The 16,790-nt window shown below is 59.2% G+C and overlaps 8 protein-coding genes across 8 annotated transcripts; 4 read left to right on the top strand and 4 right to left on the bottom strand.

The window, feature by feature from the left end:
* Positions 1–104: 104 nt before the first annotated feature.
* KRP23_13819 (Ornithine transcarbamylase, mitochondrial) lies at positions 105–1,164 on the bottom strand (the record flags this gene model as incomplete). The annotated part of the gene is made up of 2 exons (XM_067884578.1): positions 105–200; positions 271–1,164. 2 exons carry the CDS (start codon positions 1,162–1,164, stop codon positions 105–107), a joined length of 990 nt encoding a protein of 329 aa, XP_067737973.1.
* Positions 1,165–1,904: 740 nt separating this feature from the next.
* KRP23_13818 (Stearoyl-CoA desaturase 5) lies at positions 1,905–3,104 on the bottom strand (the record flags this gene model as incomplete). Its single annotated transcript, XM_067884577.1, has 2 exons — positions 1,905–2,175; positions 2,248–3,104. The coding sequence occupies 2 exons, from the start codon at positions 3,102–3,104 to the stop codon at positions 1,905–1,907; spliced, it is 1,128 nt and encodes a 375-aa protein (XP_067737972.1).
* Positions 3,105–3,540: 436 nt separating this feature from the next.
* Positions 3,541–6,348, top strand: KRP23_13817 (Kinesin heavy chain; the record flags this gene model as incomplete). The annotated part of the gene is made up of 4 exons (XM_067884576.1): positions 3,541–3,671; positions 3,743–3,910; positions 3,981–4,424; positions 4,695–6,348. 4 exons carry the CDS (start codon positions 3,541–3,543, stop codon positions 6,346–6,348), a joined length of 2,397 nt encoding a protein of 798 aa, XP_067737971.1.
* Positions 6,349–6,420: 72 nt separating this feature from the next.
* On the bottom strand, positions 6,421–6,796 carry KRP23_13816 (Protein BOLA2; the record flags this gene model as incomplete). Its single annotated transcript, XM_067884574.1, has 2 exons — positions 6,421–6,587; positions 6,661–6,796. The coding sequence occupies 2 exons, from the start codon at positions 6,794–6,796 to the stop codon at positions 6,421–6,423; spliced, it is 303 nt and encodes a 100-aa protein (XP_067737970.1).
* A 1,565-nt stretch (positions 6,797–8,361) lies between these two features.
* KRP23_13815 (Uracil-DNA glycosylase) lies at positions 8,362–9,273 on the top strand (the record flags this gene model as incomplete). Its single annotated transcript, XM_067884573.1, has 1 exon — positions 8,362–9,273. One exon carries the CDS (start codon positions 8,362–8,364, stop codon positions 9,271–9,273), a length of 912 nt encoding a protein of 303 aa, XP_067737969.1.
* A 59-nt stretch (positions 9,274–9,332) lies between these two features.
* Positions 9,333–10,544, bottom strand: KRP23_13814 (ELMO domain-containing protein C; the record flags this gene model as incomplete). The annotated part of the gene is made up of 4 exons (XM_067884572.1): positions 9,333–9,830; positions 9,896–9,988; positions 10,051–10,148; positions 10,211–10,544. 4 exons carry the CDS (start codon positions 10,542–10,544, stop codon positions 9,333–9,335), a joined length of 1,023 nt encoding a protein of 340 aa, XP_067737968.1.
* A 177-nt stretch (positions 10,545–10,721) lies between these two features.
* KRP23_13813 (uncharacterized protein) lies at positions 10,722–13,608 on the top strand (the record flags this gene model as incomplete). The annotated part of the gene is made up of 2 exons (XM_067884571.1): positions 10,722–10,752; positions 10,820–13,608. 2 exons carry the CDS (start codon positions 10,722–10,724, stop codon positions 13,606–13,608), a joined length of 2,820 nt encoding a protein of 939 aa, XP_067737967.1.
* Positions 13,609–15,596: 1,988 nt separating this feature from the next.
* On the top strand, positions 15,597–16,685 carry KRP23_13812 (uncharacterized protein; the record flags this gene model as incomplete). Its single annotated transcript, XM_067884570.1, has 1 exon — positions 15,597–16,685. One exon carries the CDS (start codon positions 15,597–15,599, stop codon positions 16,683–16,685), a length of 1,089 nt encoding a protein of 362 aa, XP_067737966.1.
* Between the last annotated feature and the right edge of the window lie 105 nt (positions 16,686–16,790).

Here is a 16,790-nt window from a genome sequence, read left to right as displayed (position 1 = left end):
CCAAGCGCCGCCGCCGCTTCACGCTTTGGATATGTAACGATGGAGCTAGGAGTTCAAGAGGGAGTCTGCATTCAATTAGATGGCTCCTACAGATAGAAAGTGGCTCAGAACTTGCCCAGCAGCGCCGAGTAGACGGCCATGACGGTCCACAGCCGGTTCTCGGCCTCGTCGAAGACCACCGAGCGCGGTCCGTAGAACACCTGCAGCGTAGGTATCAGCACATGAATTAGTCGCAGCACAAGAGCAATTAGCATGGTACAGTATCTGTACCTCGTCGTTGACCTCGTCCTGGTGGCGCGGCAGGCAGTGCAGGAAGATGTGGTCGTCGGCCGCCTTCTCCAGCATCTTGTTGGTCACCTGGTAGCCTGCGAAGGCCTTGAGGCGCTTCTGAGCCTCCTCCTCCTGGCCCATGCTGATCCACGTGTCGGTGGCCACGACGTTGGCGCCTGTGACGGCCTCCACGGGGTCGCGCGTGAGCAGCACCTTGGTGCCGGCCAGCTGCGCGAGACGCTTGGTCTCGTCCACCACGTCCTGGTCGGGCTCGTAGCCCTCGGGGGTCGCGATCTGCACGTGGGCGCCGAGCTTGGGGGCGGCCAGCATGAAGTCGTGCAGCACGTTGTTGCCGTCGCCCACCCAGGCGATCGTGAGGCCCTCAAAGGCGCCGAAGTGCTCCTTGACCGTCAAGTAGTCGGCCAGCATCTGCAGCGGGTGGTACTTGTCCGAGAGCGCGTTGATGACGGGCACCGTGGCCAGCTCCGCGAGCTGCAGGATGTCGGCGTGGCCGTACACGCGCGCCAGGATGAGGCTGTTGAAGCGCGAGAGCACGAGCGCCGTGTCCTTGAGCGTCTCGTTCACGCCCAGCTGGATGTCGTCCGACGACAGGAACAGGCCCTTGCCGCCCAGCAGGTGCATGCCCACCTCGCTCGAGATGCGCGTGCGCGTACTGCGCTTCTGGAAGATCATGGAGCAGACTTCGCCCGTGAGCGGCTTGGGGGCCGTGGCCTTGGTCAGAGGGTCCGAGTACGTGGCCTTGAGCTCCTGCGCCTTGGCCAGCAGCGCCGACAGCTCCGAGCTGCTCAGCTGCGCCGTTGACATGAAGTTGCCGCCCTTGAGCGGGGCCAACGCCGCGTTGACGGCGTCGGACGAGAGCGCGCGGGTGGCCATTGGGGAGAGTGAGGAGAGAGACGAGAGTCGACGAGTGAGCGCGAACATGGTGAGGCACACGGGGAAGCTGGTGGCTGGGGATAGCGCCGACGGCCGATCTGCTTGGGATCGCGTGGATTGCTTTGTGAGGTATACAATTTCCAAGTCAGAGTCATCCAGCGGCGGTAATCACCGCGTTTAGATTTTGGACGGGCTCCGCTCTGTTCCGCTGCGAGAAATCGCTGAGCTTCGCTGCGATGGAAGTGAAGCCTTGGCTGTCGTCTTCCTCCGTGGAAGAGCTGACCGCCACAAGAATTCGCAGTACTGCTGCCAAACCTGCATTCATGCCGCATGCGAACCTGTTCTTACGGTGGCCCCAGTCTCCGAGTGATGGTGATGCATATTCGTGCTGGGGATTCGCGTTGTCCGGCAGCTACAAACTGGTCTTGGTCGGGACTGCGGACAATGCAATCCCGTCTTCAATATGGTTTGGTTCCTGTCGTAGCCGAGAGTGTCAATGCTCGTCAGCCTTGCCTCTGAGTTGCGCTATTGCTGCACCGGAACGGAACGATGAAATGGCTACACTTTTGCTTTCGCTGCTGGTGTTCGTCATGCATCAAATCTTGCGGACTCATGAGAGTCCAACGGAGTCCAACGACACACAAAGCACTCGATCGTACACGGTCATTCACTGCACTTGGTTTTTCTCCTGTTAATTTCTCATCCATACACGGCCACCCGATGCAGCAGCTGCGGGCTACTTAGTGGAAGACCTGCGCCTCCGACTTGCCGAAGAAGAGCTGGCTCATTTGGCGGTCCCACCACGACATGGCCGGACTCAGGCCGAGCTTCTGGCGGTCGTCGCCCACCTGCTTGGCCACGCGCTCGCGGGTCCTGGCGGCCGTGCGGCTGCGCTTGAGGTCGTAGGCCTGGCCGATGAGCGCGCAGAAGTCGATGAACGCCTTGGTCGGGTTGAACTGGCCCGTGAGGAGGCCCCACTCGCTCGTGGCGTAGTCGGACGGGTACTTGTGGCTGCACAAACAAACAGTCAGTTAGTTCAGTTGTCCACAGGTAGTAATAAGTAGTATAGCTACAGCCACGCACTGGTAGTTGTGGTAGCCCTCGCCGAGCGCTCCGATGGCGACGATGAGGTTCTCAACGGGCTGGATCTTGCGGTCGTAGGGCTTGTAGCCGAAGAAGTGGGCCACGCTGTTGACCATCCACGTCATGTGCAGCACCCAGACGTGGCGGAAGACGCCGCCCACCCAGAAGCCGGCCCAGGCGTCGCCCAGGTAGTAGCCCAGGGCCGTGGGGACCACGTAGCACATGAGCAGCACCGTCTTGAGGTAGTGCTTGATCTGGAAGGCCACGACGGGGTCGGCCAGCAGGTCCGAGAAGTCGAGCTTCTTACCGGCCGCGCGCACGTTCTTGTGCTTGCGCACCATGATCCAGCCCATGTGCGAGAAGAAGAGGCCGCGCTCCGAGTTGTGCGGGTCGGCCGTCGTGTCCGATCCCTTGTGGTGCACGCGGTGGTCGCGCGACCAGTCGAAGATGGTCCCCTCGAAGGCCATCGAGTTGCACAGCATGAGGAACACGCGCAGCGGCAGCTTGGCCTTGTAGCCGCGGTGCGACCAGAGGCGGTGCGCGCCCGCCGTGATGCCCAGGCCGGCCACGACCCAGAGCAGCCCCCAGAGCACGAGCAGCTGCGCCAGCGAGCAGTGCGGAATGACCAGCAGCAGCGCGTAGAGCGCCCCCACGTGCCACGCGCCCAGCACCACCACGTTGTACCACACGACCTCGGACCACTGGAAGCCGGAAGCGGCCTGCTCCTCGGGCGCGAACAACTCGCCCTCCTCCTCGGCGAACTCGCTGTCCACGTCCGTCTTGATGAGCGCCGCGGGCTTCGTCTGCGCGGCGGTAGAGCGGCTGGCGCGCAACTGGGCAGAGCTGCTTTCCTGCATGTTGGCGACGGATTCAGACGACAACTCGGCGAGTGACGGCTGCAAGGGGCTCCTTCCTGCAGGACTTGAGCCCCTCGGATGTGCTGAGAGCAATGCTGGCGGCGTGCGATTGGTTAGAAAAGCGCGTACGATCGGCTTTCGATCGGTTTGGACGGGGTACAAAGATACGCTCGGTTTATATCAGTTTGCGGTGGCTTTGCCGAGCTCGCTTGCATCGGATGAACCTGTTGCTGGCGTCATCGCGGGACTGGAGCTGACGGCGCTGGAACCGATCAGCTGGTCTTAGAGGACGCCAAAATAGCTCCGAGCTCGCTTGCCGCAAATTGCCGAGATTAGCCTCTATGTGTTGAAGTTGGCCCGTATTTATAGTGGCGCGCATGGGGCGAGTTTCGCCTCCGCCCGCCGTCAGGACAGACCCGCAAGCCCCGCTCCGTCCATGGACGACAGGAGAATGACCGCGACCGCTTCCCCGCCCGCCTCGTGCTCTCCGGAGTTCTCCAGCATCAAGGTCTTCTGTCGCCTGCGCCAGCAGAACCAGCTCGAGAAGCGCGAGGAGGCCGTGCAATGGTGCGTCTTCCTGCTTGATAGTCAGTCCCCTCCCTCAGTCCAAATGCTCATTGTTTGTGATCCTCTTGCAGCTCGACCGTCGTGGGCGGCCGCACCTTGTTCCTCCGCAACGAGCGCTGCGAGGTGGACGAGATCCGCTGCACCTTTGACCGCGTCTTCGACACCAACTCGACGCAGGAGGAGGTCTACACGCACTCGGCCAAGCCGCTCGTCCACGAGTTCCTGCAGGGCTACAACTGGTACGTTGCAGAGTTTTAGCTGACAACTGCTGGCAACCCTGCACTCATCACCTTTCCCTTCCTGCTGCAGCACCATCTTCGCCTACGGACAGACGGGCTCCGGCAAGACGCACACGATCCTGGGACCCAAGGACGGCGTGCTCGTCAGTGCAGACGAGGAGGGCGGCATCATCTCGCGCGTCGCCAAGGACCTGTACGAAGAAGTGGAGCGCGCCAAGACCGACCCGATCGAGCTCACGGTGTCCTTCGTGGAGATCTACATGGAGCAAATCCGCGACCTGCTCAGTCCTGCCGGTAGCAGCAGCAGCGGCAGCATGGGGACGCCCACGAACGGAGGCCTCAAGATCCGCGAGAGCGCACAACATGGCGTGTACATCGAAGAGATGACGCGGATCCCCAGCAAATCGGAAGCCGCCATGATGGAGCTCGTCAAGAGCGGGACGCTCAGCCGCGCCGTGTCCTCGACGCGTATGAACAAGGACTCAAGTCGGAGTCACACGATCCTCATGATTTCGTGCGTCCGCCCCGTGAGCGGAAGGCGCGCAACCATGTACATTGTCGATCTTGCAGGCTCGGAGCTCGTGAACAAGACCAACGCCAGCGGGCGGGTGCTGCAGGAAGCCAAGGCTATCAACAAGTCGCTCTCGGCCCTCAGCAACGTCATCAAGGCGCTGGGCGAGAGCAAACGCCACGTGCCTTACCGTGACTCGAAGCTCACTCGTCTGCTGCAAGACTCGTTGGGAGGTACGGCCAAAACGTGTCTTATTCTTGCGGCCTCGTGCAGCTCGTACAATATGGCCGAGACCATCTCCACTCTTCGCTTCGGGCTGCGTGCCAAGGAGATCAAAAACCCTGTCGTTCAGCGCACTGACGGGGGTGAAGGCGGGGCGGGTTACGCGACCGGGATTCTCTTTAAGGAGCTATACCAGCGCGCGATGGAAGACATGGAGGCGAAGAATCGCAAGATCGACGAGCTCCAACGACTACTGGCTGCGAAGTACCAAGAGAACCAGCTCCCTGATGAAATGGAGTCTGACACAAGCGGCTCAACTATAACGCTCTCACTAGAAACGGGCAAGCCCCAGGATACTGACACCTCGGATGGGGACCATTCTAGCCAAGAGGGTGATAACGAGGAAGAGGACGGAGATGACGACGAAGAAGACGAACACGATCCAGCACAGACCGATGCCAAGATCACCAAGCTCGAGCTAGCGAATCAGGCGTTGGAGGAAGAAAACAAACGCTTGTTTGGTGTCCTGGAAACGCTCGAGAAGAAGCTCGACGAGGTGACGGTCGATTTGTCCACTGGCAGGCCGATTCTAACCCTCTCGAGTCGCCACGAAGATGCTGCGGGAGGGGATAGTACTGCTCGAGAAGCTGCTGCACCTTCGCTCAAGGTCTGGCTAGAGAGCGATACCTGGCGAAAGTCACTCGAGTCGCGGTTGGAGACCCAGGGTGAGAACTCGACACAGCAATCCAAACAGCCAGCTACTGCTACCACAAGCACTGGCGAGGTGTCAAAAGCAGTCACGTTGCCGGCTGCTCAAGAAGCTCTGAAAGCAGCCTCGCCGATTAAGGAGGCCGTCCTGACCGCGCTGCCCTCGCTCCAAGGAGCAATGCCGCCGTGCGCGACGCCCAACTGCGTGCACCACGCCGATGCCGATGTGTTGTCACGACAGATCGTGGAGCTCAAGCTCCAGCTGCACTACCTGTCAGAAAATGCGCGGCTGTCGCTCAGCGGTGAGAGCTACAACATCATGATCGAGAACGCGCGACTGAAGACGCGGATTGAGGAGCTGGAGTTCCAGGCGAACTTGTGCAACGTTGCATGCAGCCAACTCGAGATGAAGAATCGCGCGTGCGAGACGCGGCTGAGCAACCAAGAGACACACATCGGCTGTCTGCAGAACTCGTTGCAAGAGTACCAGGGCCTGTTCAAGCAGCAAATCATTATGTCGCAGGAGAAGTGTCGGCTGCTCACCGACGAGCTCGAGTTCTACAAGAAGCTGGCCAGATGCAGCCAGGAGAGCTACCAGCACCTCGGGGGTGGAAACTCTCCGGGTCGTCGCAACAAAACAGGCAAGAGCCCTAGTCCGCGCAAGTGTGCAAGCAGCAGCAGCAGCAGCAATGGAGCCTCCAACGCTACGTCGCTGTCTTCTCCCTCGGTCTGGTCAAGTTTGGGTTCGCTGTCCAGCAGGACTGGCAGCAACAGTTCCGACATGACTCTGTCTCCGCTAACGGCAAGGGCGCAGCGGTTCATCGTGAAGCCTACAGGAGAGAGAGCTCCCAGCGCCACAGAGCAAGCACCAGCAGCAGCAACGTGGCAGAAGACGAACGTGGAGGACCTGAGTCTGAGCCTGGACGAGTTGGCTCAGTCCGTCACGCTGCCTGCGTCCCCCGTCGCGTCCCCCATGGCTACCTCTTTGCAGTTCTAGGCCCCCTATAGATTTATCCCGAGTTTGCAATTGCCACAAGAGTCTTCCATTGTTGATTCTCTCCCCTCTCCTCTAGTGCTCGCCCGAAGACTGACTATCGGCGGCCGTCGGCAGCTTCTTCTGCGTCTTCTGCTCGTACTGCGCAGGCGTCCACGTCTTCATCTGCAGCGCGTGGATGCGCGTCATCTCCTCCTTCAGGCAGTCATTCACTCGGCGCTGGCGCTCCAGCAGCGATTGGCCTGTGACCACCGAAGAGTTCGAGTTAATGTCCAGCCGCCCCCACAAACCCCAAAGACCCCCAGTTGCACCCACCTTCGAAGCCCTCGTGCACCACCACGAGGCTGAACTTGCTGCCGCAGCCGTCCGACAGGTCCACGGCCTCCACCAGCGCGGCGCCGATCTCGCGGCGGATCTTGGTCTCCAGCTGTGCAGGCGTCACCACGTCCATCGTCTCGTTTTGAACGCACACAAACCCGTGCAACGATTAATTTGGGACGGCGTGCTCCAGTTTAAATGAAACCCTCAGGTAAGGAATACGAAATCGCCATAAATTCCTATCGAGAGGTGGCAAACAACAGAAAAGAAATCTAGCAAAACTTTATGTGATTCTTCGTGGCTCTGCTGTCGATGCTGATTTAGATGTTGAAGGTGTCCGTGCAGTGGAGCGCCAACACCATCGTGGGAATGAAGGAGTCCAGATAGATGATGTTGTTGATAACCATATGAGGTAGGAGAAGCAACAGCAAGAACTGCTAGCCACTGTTCCGTGTGACCTCGGCAAGGCTGTGAAGGTATTAGGCCGCTTGCTCAAAAGCGCAAGTTATCTGTGGAGGAGTTCCATGTGATGTATGCGACGTCATCGGATGCATGTCAAAAAGTAAACTTAGTCTGTTGGGCAGCCAGATTCATTACAAGTTATCTACAGTTTTGTAAGATAAAAGTAGAACTTGGAAGTTCAACTGCAACTAGCAATTGCCAGTTGCTACTACGGCCAAGCCAAGTAGGAGCTAATTAATGAACACCACTTTCCAATTTGCCATTAAGTGTACTCTACTCATTACATAGTAGCACTTGAAGAGTCCAAGATCCGTCTTGCCAAAACTTCCTCTGCCGAACCATCGAGTTTACACAAGTCATTTCAAGCTACGATGGAAGAGACCACAGTGTCCACGACTTTTGGCGAACTCATCAAAGCTCTCAGCCGCAAACAAGTCAGTTTCCAAGCCCTCATGCAGCATCAATTTGCCGTCACCGTGGCACGCCTCGACGTACTCGCCTCTAAGCCAGCAGCGGCTAGGAAGAAGCAGCCGCCAATGTCTGAAGGCAAGCTTACGGAAGTCCTAGAGCTACGTTTTTCCTCTACATTGAGCAATACTACGCTGATTGCCATTCCGAAATGGCGGAGGCATCGCCACAGTTCGTGACAATGATCTCCTGTCATCTGGGGGTATCTCACATGAATTGGTATCGTCCATTCTCAAGTGAGTGTGACGCGACGGGCATGACGAAATCCTGGGCAAATTTTAAGAAAGCCATGCGCCGACATTTCCTCCCTCCAGATCACGAGTACGCCCTGCAGAAGCGTCTCTGAGCATGGATAATCTGCTTACGTCGCTGAGTTCCAGAACTTGCTCATCCAGTGCATGCAGCAAATCTCGCCACTAGAGCTCCGCTCTACTTCCAACAGGGATTGAAACCGGCCGCAGCAAACCATCTGCGTGAGCACCATCCCCGGAACCTAGACGAAGCAATCGAGTTGGCCATGCGCTTTGACCATGCAGACGGTGGAAACTGCAAGTAAATGAAGATAATTATGATGAGGTTCGTCAGCCGAAGGAGGCTGGAATACATATTCCACGTGCTCGGGTTTGTATTATTTTGTGGGACACGTCTTTCAAGATGTGAGACAATAAATTTTGAATTAAAACACAATAATATTGTGTATGTAATGTGGACCACACCATTCTTGTTCGTAGCTACATGTAGTGGCTACATAGCGAACTTGCCAAGGAAATGGCGCGCACACGCGACATCCGCTCGTTCTTCGGGGCCCAGCCGCCGGCTAAGAAGCGCCGCACAACGACAAAAGAGTTGGACGACCCCCAAACAGGCGAAGACGTCGTCACCACGGTCGAGACGAGCGCGGATCAGCAGGACGGAGAGGACGAGTGCGGCGAGGCCGAACAGGATGAGGAGCCGCAGCCTGTGACGAGCTTCACGGCGTTGCAGAAGACGTCGCAGCTGCGCTCGCTCCTGCACGAGTCGTGGTTCGACCTGCTGCAGAAGGAGCTCACGCGCGGCTCATTCCAGGCGCTGACGCGGTTCCTGGAGGGCGAGGAAGGCCGCAAGAAGACCATCTACCCGCCGCCCGCCGACGTGTTCGCCGCGCTGCGAGACTGCGCGTTCCCCGACCTCAAGGTGGTGATTCTAGGGCAGGACCCGTACCACGGGCCGCAACAGGCGCACGGGCTGAGCTTCTCCGTGCGTCACGGCATCCTGCCGCCGCCGAGCCTGAAGAATATCTACAAGGAGGCCATGAGTGACGTGGGCATCTCGCGCCCCTCGCACGGCTGTCTGTCCTGCTGGAGCCGCCAGGGAGTGCTGCTACTCAACACGGTGCTCACGGTCCGTCGAGGTGAGGCCAACTCGCACAAAAAGCGCGGCTGGGAGCAGTTCACCGACGCCGTCATCTCCAAGATCAGCAAAGACGCCTCCAACGTCGTGTTCCTGCTCTGGGGAAAACCTGCGCAGGATAAGAGCGCGCTGATCGACGCAAGCCGGCACCTGGTTGTGCGCTCCTCGCACCCGTCGCCACTGGGCGCCACCAAGACTAACGCGCCGTTCATCGGCTCCAAATGCTTCTCGCGCGCCAACAGCTACCTCAAAGAGCATGGCAAGGAGCCGATCGACTGGAGTGTGCAGTGACCGTTGTCATACTTTGGTCGCCAGTTTGTTAGTGCCTACCTAATACAAAACTGACGTATCTACCTACGCAAGCTGCGGCACCGTGCTCGTTGTCGGTAGCCCCATACGTCGAGCTCTGCAAGCGTGAGGGGCATGCGCTGGCGCGAGAGGAAGGCGACGATGCGCACTCGCGTCTCCACCAGCGCTTCACGGAAGTGCATGAGCGTCGTCGTCGGGTCTCGTTGCAGCTGCTGCTTCCACACAGCGTCCATGACCAGAAGCGAGTGCGCAAACACATGCGCCAGCGCGACCTCTGCAGGACCGCCTTCCGTGCACGCGAGCTGGTGAGAGAAAGCTGCCGACGCGAGTGAAGACGCGTCACCCATCAGCGCCGCGAAGCCACGCAGCTCTGGATGTGTCCGACTGGGCTGCTGCGACGTTTCCAGTTCGGCGTTCTCCGTGCCGCAGCAAGGGCAAACGAGGGGCAGCGGCTCCTTGAGCTTCAAGTGGCACAGCAGCATTTCCAGCAAATTCAGCGCGCACAGACACACAGGGAAGCGGTTCTCGCGCAGCATCCGCTGGAGGCAAAAGGACACACAAAGTGAGCGGAGATGGCAGCATTTCGTCGCCTAGAGGACCGCACCTTGAACTCGTCGTTGAGATGATCCGAGCAGTAAAGCAGCATCCGGACGGCAAGTCGTCCAGACGTGCGGAGGTCGGACGCTGGGTCGTCGTTCTGCCCCGACGGAAGCGTCAGTACGACCGCGTTAGCAAGGCAAGAGAAAAGAGAGCACGCACTTGGAAGCCGACGTCCCGCCAGCGCACGTTCACTCGTCCTTCATACGGTAGCGTGGAGAAGAGGCCGCTCCACAGATTTTGCAGCATGTCATCGTCCTCTACACAGTGTGTGAGACTCTCCGTCCGTCAAGAGGCAGGCAGGCAGGCAGTGGCTCAGTACCTGGCAGCGTCGGCTCGAACTGCTCGCGCGCCGTCTGTCGCAGCGCGTAGATCTCCCCTAGCTGTGCTGACGTGGCAAAGTCCTCGTAGTCCACGATACGGTCCGGAAAGACCCACTTCCAGCACGGCCAGCGACTGCAGGGCCGACAGCACCGCGCGTCCTCGGCCTCGGCCTCTTCCACGTAGGGTGTCGCGTGGCCGTTCCGTAGCGTCTTCTCGTTGACGCCGCCGTTGCCACTGGCTGATAGGTACCTGGACAAGCAGTCGGGCGAGCGAGCGTCCAAGTCCTCGAAGTCGCCCGCGTCCCCGCCCAGCAGAGGACGAGACGCGTCCATAGGAAGAGGTGAAGAGGCAAGATACGTGAAGCAACTTCCAGCAGACACTGTCCCCGGATTGGCTGAAATCGCTCCGGTCAATCACGGCGCTTTCAATTTTCACCTCCTAAATCCAAAGTGACCACGGTACTGCAAGTGATTGGGTGATAGGAATGTGCGCCAAAATATAGCGTCACAATGGACTCGGAGGAGCGCCGCAAACGCCACGGTGAGTTGAGCAGCCTTCCCTACGTACTGTTAGCCCTGTCATTGACGCCGTCTCTGCGCCGCGCAAGACCTGTCCTATGGCGTGTACAACTTCCGGGACGTGAAGCTCCATTTCTCCAAACAGGGCTGGACCTTCCGCCCCGGCCCGAAGCTCAGCTACGACCACTACTACATCAAGCCAGGCAAGAGCCCGAAGAACAAGCAGCACAAACGGGGCGTCGACTACTTCCTGGGCGAGGCGGAGCTCGTGGCCTACGCGCGCAAGATGGAGATCTTCAAGGACACCGAGACGGCGCCGCTGCCCGTGTCTGCCAGTGGTAAGCGCCGAGCGCGAAGTTGTAGCAGCGCCAGGGCGAGCCAGACGACGGTAGACATGGACACCGACAGCGACGGCAACTGGAGGCCGAGACGCAAGCACAAGCGCCACCGACGGCGGTCGGGGGACAACGCGCAGAACCCCATCGCGCTGTCGTCCGACTCGAGCGACGAGGAGAGTGATGTGGAGAGTAATGGAAGAGCTGGTGTGGACACCAGCAGTGTAGATGAAGATGAGGACGAGGAGTGGACGCTGGGAGACGCGAGTGGCGGGTTTCAACAGGAAGAGGACGAAGAGGAGGAGGCAGAACTGTCAGATGAAGACTCGCCTTCGTCTTCTTCAGAAGATGTAGAACCTGAGGATGAAGACTTGGAAATCGCTGCGACCACCAAGAAAGGAGTGGGGCCATCTAGAGGGAAGCACAGATCCCACACAGATACGCAAGGCGCCAAACGAGAGATGAATGGCAATGTCAAGGACAGAGAGAAAGTTCCAGCCACATCTGAAGCGAAGTCTGATATCCGGCGAGACGACAATTCTACAAGTTCGTCGGACGATGAAGTAAATCGCCACAAGAGTCCACGGCCGCTGCTGAAAACGTCCCACAAGAAGAAGCGAAGTGGGGTCATGCACACATGGAAGAGACCGTCGAAGAATGGTGTAAGTAGCAAACGCGAGGAGAAGAGAGCTGCCGCATCGTCGCAGAACAAGCACAAAGGCCTCCACATTCGCATTGGGAAGAAAGCGAAGTCAGCCCCACGAAGCGTGTTGCGAGATACCAATCACGATCAAGATGGAGGGTGGGAGGACAATGAAGACAACAGCTTTAGCCTGGACGTTGGGGAATACGGCGAATCGCCTCCACGACGACCGCCGTCCAGAGCGCATTCTCGAGCGAATAGTGTCAGGTCTTCTCCCGCAACCAGCGTTGTGGCTGCAAGCCCACCTCGAGAGTTTGCAGAGGAGGAAAAAGGACACGCTCCGTCTTCTACTCCGTCGACCAGCAAAGACCCACCATCTCCAGCCGAAGTAGCAGCAGGGCCTGCTACTTCGCATTCGTTTATCTCTTCGTCGGCAAACGGTACTCCGACCCCCATCATTACCCCCTCTTCACACCCGAACACGACAAACACGCCCGCAACCCCGATCATTGTCCCCTCCTCACACGCGACGATCGGTCTCTCTTCTTCGCCAAACGCAGCCCCGGCTTCCACAATGATGCCCTCTATATCCCAGGCGAGCAAAGTGAACGTTGCCAGCGTTTGGATGGAGCTAACGCAAGTGCTGCTGCCTCCAGATCGCGACAACAAATACCACATCCGTGTTACGGTGTCGGCAAACAAACCTCCAGTTCAAACAATTTGGATGGAGAATTTGTCGTCTCATGAGCAGCGCGAGTCCAGTTTTATCGATGTCGTGGAGCTTCCCGGCGCGAAAACCGACCTCCGTGTGCCTACTGCGACTGTCCTGACGGCATTGTTCCGATGCCTGAGCAGCCAGCCTGATGCAATTGTAATCGTTGGGCCAGAACCTCGGGCAACTGCAGAGTCGAAAACTGCGTCCGAGAAGGGAGAAGTGCAGCTGCAAACGTCCACAGCGGAGAAGAATACTGGGGATGGCGACGCTGATGGGAACGGGCTGACGCTGGTCGTGGCATACCCAGCACTCGATCTCTTTCGGGTGGACCACCATTTTCCGATGAAGGTAGTATCGTCGGGTCAACGGCTGCAACACCTCGCAAAGGAGGTTGAGCGCCTGAGGGCACAGCTTGATCTCATCCAAGCCGATCGAGATAAGCTGTGCGAGCAGCTCCGGCAACAGGAGGAAGAGAACGAGCGGACGCTGTCGCAGCAGGTTGAAGCACAGGTGAAGGCTAGGATTGCAGCTCACAGCTCACAGCAACCAAGCAAGGAGGAGCTGGAGCAGCGAGTAGCTAAGCTTGTGGAAGAACAGACTCAGGCGCTTGAGCAGGCCCAAGAGAAGGAGAAACGTAACCGAGACAGCGCCCGGAGGTGGGTCTTCGCGCGTTCAGACTGGATGGCGGCATTTGAGCCGTGCCAGACACTGATGGCTGGCGCTACCGCAGATACGGAGACGTCTCTTCTCCGGCCAGCGACAGCATCCAGTGTGTGTAAGTATGTAGTGGAGTGGAAAGAGGTGCTCGAGATCGCGGAGCTGTTCTTCCAACCAGCTACATCCGGTTCCACCTGCTCCATTACCGTTGTGAAAGACGGCGTGTATCAAGTAAATGCGAACGTGAGCCACGACAGCTTGGCGCAGCTACGGCTCGTGATATCTTCTGCGGAGGCCTCACGTCGCGAGATCGCGCCAACGAAGGTGCTGTTGTACGACAATAAGCGGCGCGTCTCGCGTGTGGACACGGTGCTGGAGCTGCGCGCGTTGGACCAACTGTCGCTCGAGCTGCGGCTGCTGGAGTGCACCGCGGCTCCCTCGCAGCAGGAGGAGTGGCTGCGGACGCCCATGCCCTCGCACAACCGCCTACTGGTCGTGGTGTTGGATGAGCACGTGGTGCACGCGTAAACGGCGCAGACCGACGTGAATGGAACTAGCTGCGTTTACAGGGGCCTCGATGTGGATTATAAATAGCCCCGCATGAAAGTGATAATGAACTGCTATGACTTGTCCTCGACATTGAAGTTGGTCGGCTGTTGGGGAAGTTTCGGCGCGCTTTCACTGTCGTCGCATTGCAATTCGGTCGTTGAATTGTCGTGTGGATACACTGGAGGATGATTCGCCTTCAGATTCAGACGACAAGGCAATGTCAGCCTAAGAGTGCATACAGCGGGCAATCGTGGCTGCAGCGATCGGCGACTGGGTCGGTCAAGCGGGAGTGACACCTACCGGCCACGCCGCTCATTTCGACTCATTTCGCTTCAGCTTGTTGCTCAGTGCGACTGCCACGCCAGACTCGCGGCCATCCATATCTCATCGTCTCACTTCGATGAGCTACGGGCACCAGTGCTCCCCGGCCGGCTTTCTTAGGATTTCTTAGCTGGAGAAACTCGATCGCATAGAGGGATCCTGGCCAGTTGCAGCGGTCTCTGCTGCGCGCATCTGATACAGTGCAGTTTGACAGCGCAGCGTGACAGCTTCTTGCCAGATGAAACGGTGTCCGTCGTCGAGGAGCAGAAAGCGCGATGGCTTAATATCGGCAACGCGGACCGCGGCGCTGTTAGTCGAGTAGCGGCTGGGTCCGACCCGGCACATTTGCGCAGTCTAAGCTTACCGGTAACTATCCGGAGTTGGCACCCAGCAAGCACTGCGCAGTGGCGCCTGACAGAGAAGAAGCACAGGCGCCATCGTCTTCAGACGCACGTCAACTTGACGTCCCCGAATCGCGCTCGCAGCTCGAGCGTCTGGCGGATGGCGTGGAGCTTCTCTCTCGCGAGGACGCCCACCTGTTCTGGCCGTAGGGCTGCTCTATGCAAGACGCCGGGAAGTGGTGCGGCGGCGCCGGTCACTCCTGCCCGCGCGGTTGACTCACGGTAGCCGCAAACAGCAGCTCGGCGAAAGCAGCTGCTCGTTCGCTTTTAAAGGGCTCTCTTATCGGCCGCCAAGAGCAACTCGCATACGTGCGTGTCGTAGGCGCGCCGCTGACAATGCCATCCTGCAGGATTTGGCGGCGATGGACGCAGTCGTCACTGGAAAATCGTCTCGCTGGCATGAGGTCAGCAAACCCTACTGGTACTGTGCTGTCCTGGGCGGCCCCGACGGCTCCGGCAAACCCTATCCGGCACCGACGCACCATCGTCTCTGCGAGCAGCTCCTCTGCCTCGTCGTGGTTGTCTGCTGTGTCGCTCTTCACCAAAACATTGTCCCATGTGCTGGCGCGCGCCGGCTGCTGCAGTTTACCAGCCCCGCGCGGGTGGATTGTCGATTTTGGTAGTCTCCGTCAGCTGTTCGCGACCGTCAGTGAACTGGTAGGGCGTGGGCTCGAAAGAAAGCGCGAGCGGCAGCAATTGCAACACGCACGGCACCAACAGCGCCGACAATTTTTACCGCTGGCACCGGCAACTTCACGTTGAAGGCGTGAGATGGAGCTTGCGTGCAGGATGGGGAGGGTGTCTCCCCGTCAACCAAGTCACTCGCAGTTTAGCGGCGCTCCCTGACCGCAATACGCTCGCCCTCGTCGGCGTCCTGACAGTTGTCGTGCGTTTGCGCCTCGCCCACGCAAGCGCCCTGTAATCGCTGCGCGGCTCGGCTCTGGCGGTCTGCTGGTTGCGGCGGCTGGGCTTGCCGTGCTTCCCTAGTCCCCGTCGGAAGAAATTAGCCAGCCACTCCTCGCTTTCTTGTCTGTAGAGGCATCGCGATAAGAGCGTGGAGGCCGACCCGCGCAAATCGATCGCACTTAGTCGGCGGCAGTGCGCCACCTACTCCGACTAGGTGCGATCGGTTTGAGCGGGTCGGCCTCCGTTCGATACAGCTGTGCCTACCATATTGCCATTTCCCATTTGGCCGCGTCCCACTCACTCGACACTCAGCCGCTCAACTCACACCCGCTCGGAAACATGCTGCAGAACGACTACGGCTACTCGCACTACCAGGCGCAGGCGTCCCACCACCAGCACAGTGGCGAGCGCCCCAAGCTCTTCGGCACGTCGATGGACAACGGCAGCAACGGCTACCACGGCCCGGGCATGCACGACTTCCAGCAGCTCGTGCACCCGAGCAACATGACGCCGCAGCACCACATGCAGCAGACGCCGCAGCACCACCAGACTCCGCAGCACCAGCCGCAGGGCGACTTCGACCACGAGCCCATCATGATGAACATGCAGCACCCCGGCCAGTACTACGCGCCCCCGCCCATGACGGCGCAGATGCTGCACGTGGCCACCGACTACAACTCGGGCGGCTCTGCTGGAGGCATCACGCCCTCCTCGCACGCCGGATCTAAGCGCTCGCGTGAGGAGCTCAACATGAAGGAGAAGAAGCGCATGTTCAAACTCAATGACCGCATCAACCAGCTCAAGGATCTTCTGGACGAGGCCGGCGTGCAGTCCAAGAAGAACAAGCAGTCCATCCTGGACAACACTTTCCACTACATCAGCATGCTGCGCAGCAACTTGCTAATCGCCAAGCAGAAGGCCGAGCGCGCCGAGAAGCAGGCTGACAACTTCCGCTCGCAAGCGAGCGCTGGCGGCCCAATGGACGCCGTCTTCAAGCGTTGCTTCGACCAGTCATCCACGCCTCGCCTCGTCGTGGACCTCAACATGCAGCTCCAGGCCGTCAACGCGTCCTTCCTGTCGCAGACCGGCCTGAGCGAGGACAGCCTCACGGACGTCAACACGCTGCGCGCCAGCCTCTGCCTGGACAACAACAAGCTCGACGCTGTCGTGCAGTCGGTCATCAGCAGCATGAAGTCCATCAGCGCCATCGTGCAGGCGCAGGGTGTGGCCAACAACGTCGTGACGCTCACGCTCATGGCCTCGGTCCTCACGGACGACGACAACGTGGTGACCGCCGTCGAGTTCAGCCTCGTGCCGTTCGAGATCTCGTCCGACTTCTCGAGCCCGAACGCCGGCTACACCAACGAGGTCAAGCAAGACCTGCACAAGGAGTCCAGCCCGTCGGGCGTGAGCGACCTCTCGGTGTAAGGCGGAAGCAGAGCGAGAGACCCACCGCATGTGTGAGATACCTAGTGCACGAGCGAACGAGGACAAGGTCCACTGCAGCGGCTTAGGAAGGAGAGGGATTGGGCC

The sequence above is a fragment of the Phytophthora ramorum genome, assembly GCF_020800215.1.
Source record: "Phytophthora ramorum isolate Pr-102 chromosome Unknown Phyram_PR-102_s0019, whole genome shotgun sequence".
NCBI lineage: Eukaryota > Oomycota > Peronosporomycetes > Peronosporales > Peronosporaceae > Phytophthora > Phytophthora ramorum.
Note: the sequence above shows the minus strand (reverse complement) of the source record. Positions and strands in the feature narration are given on the sequence as shown.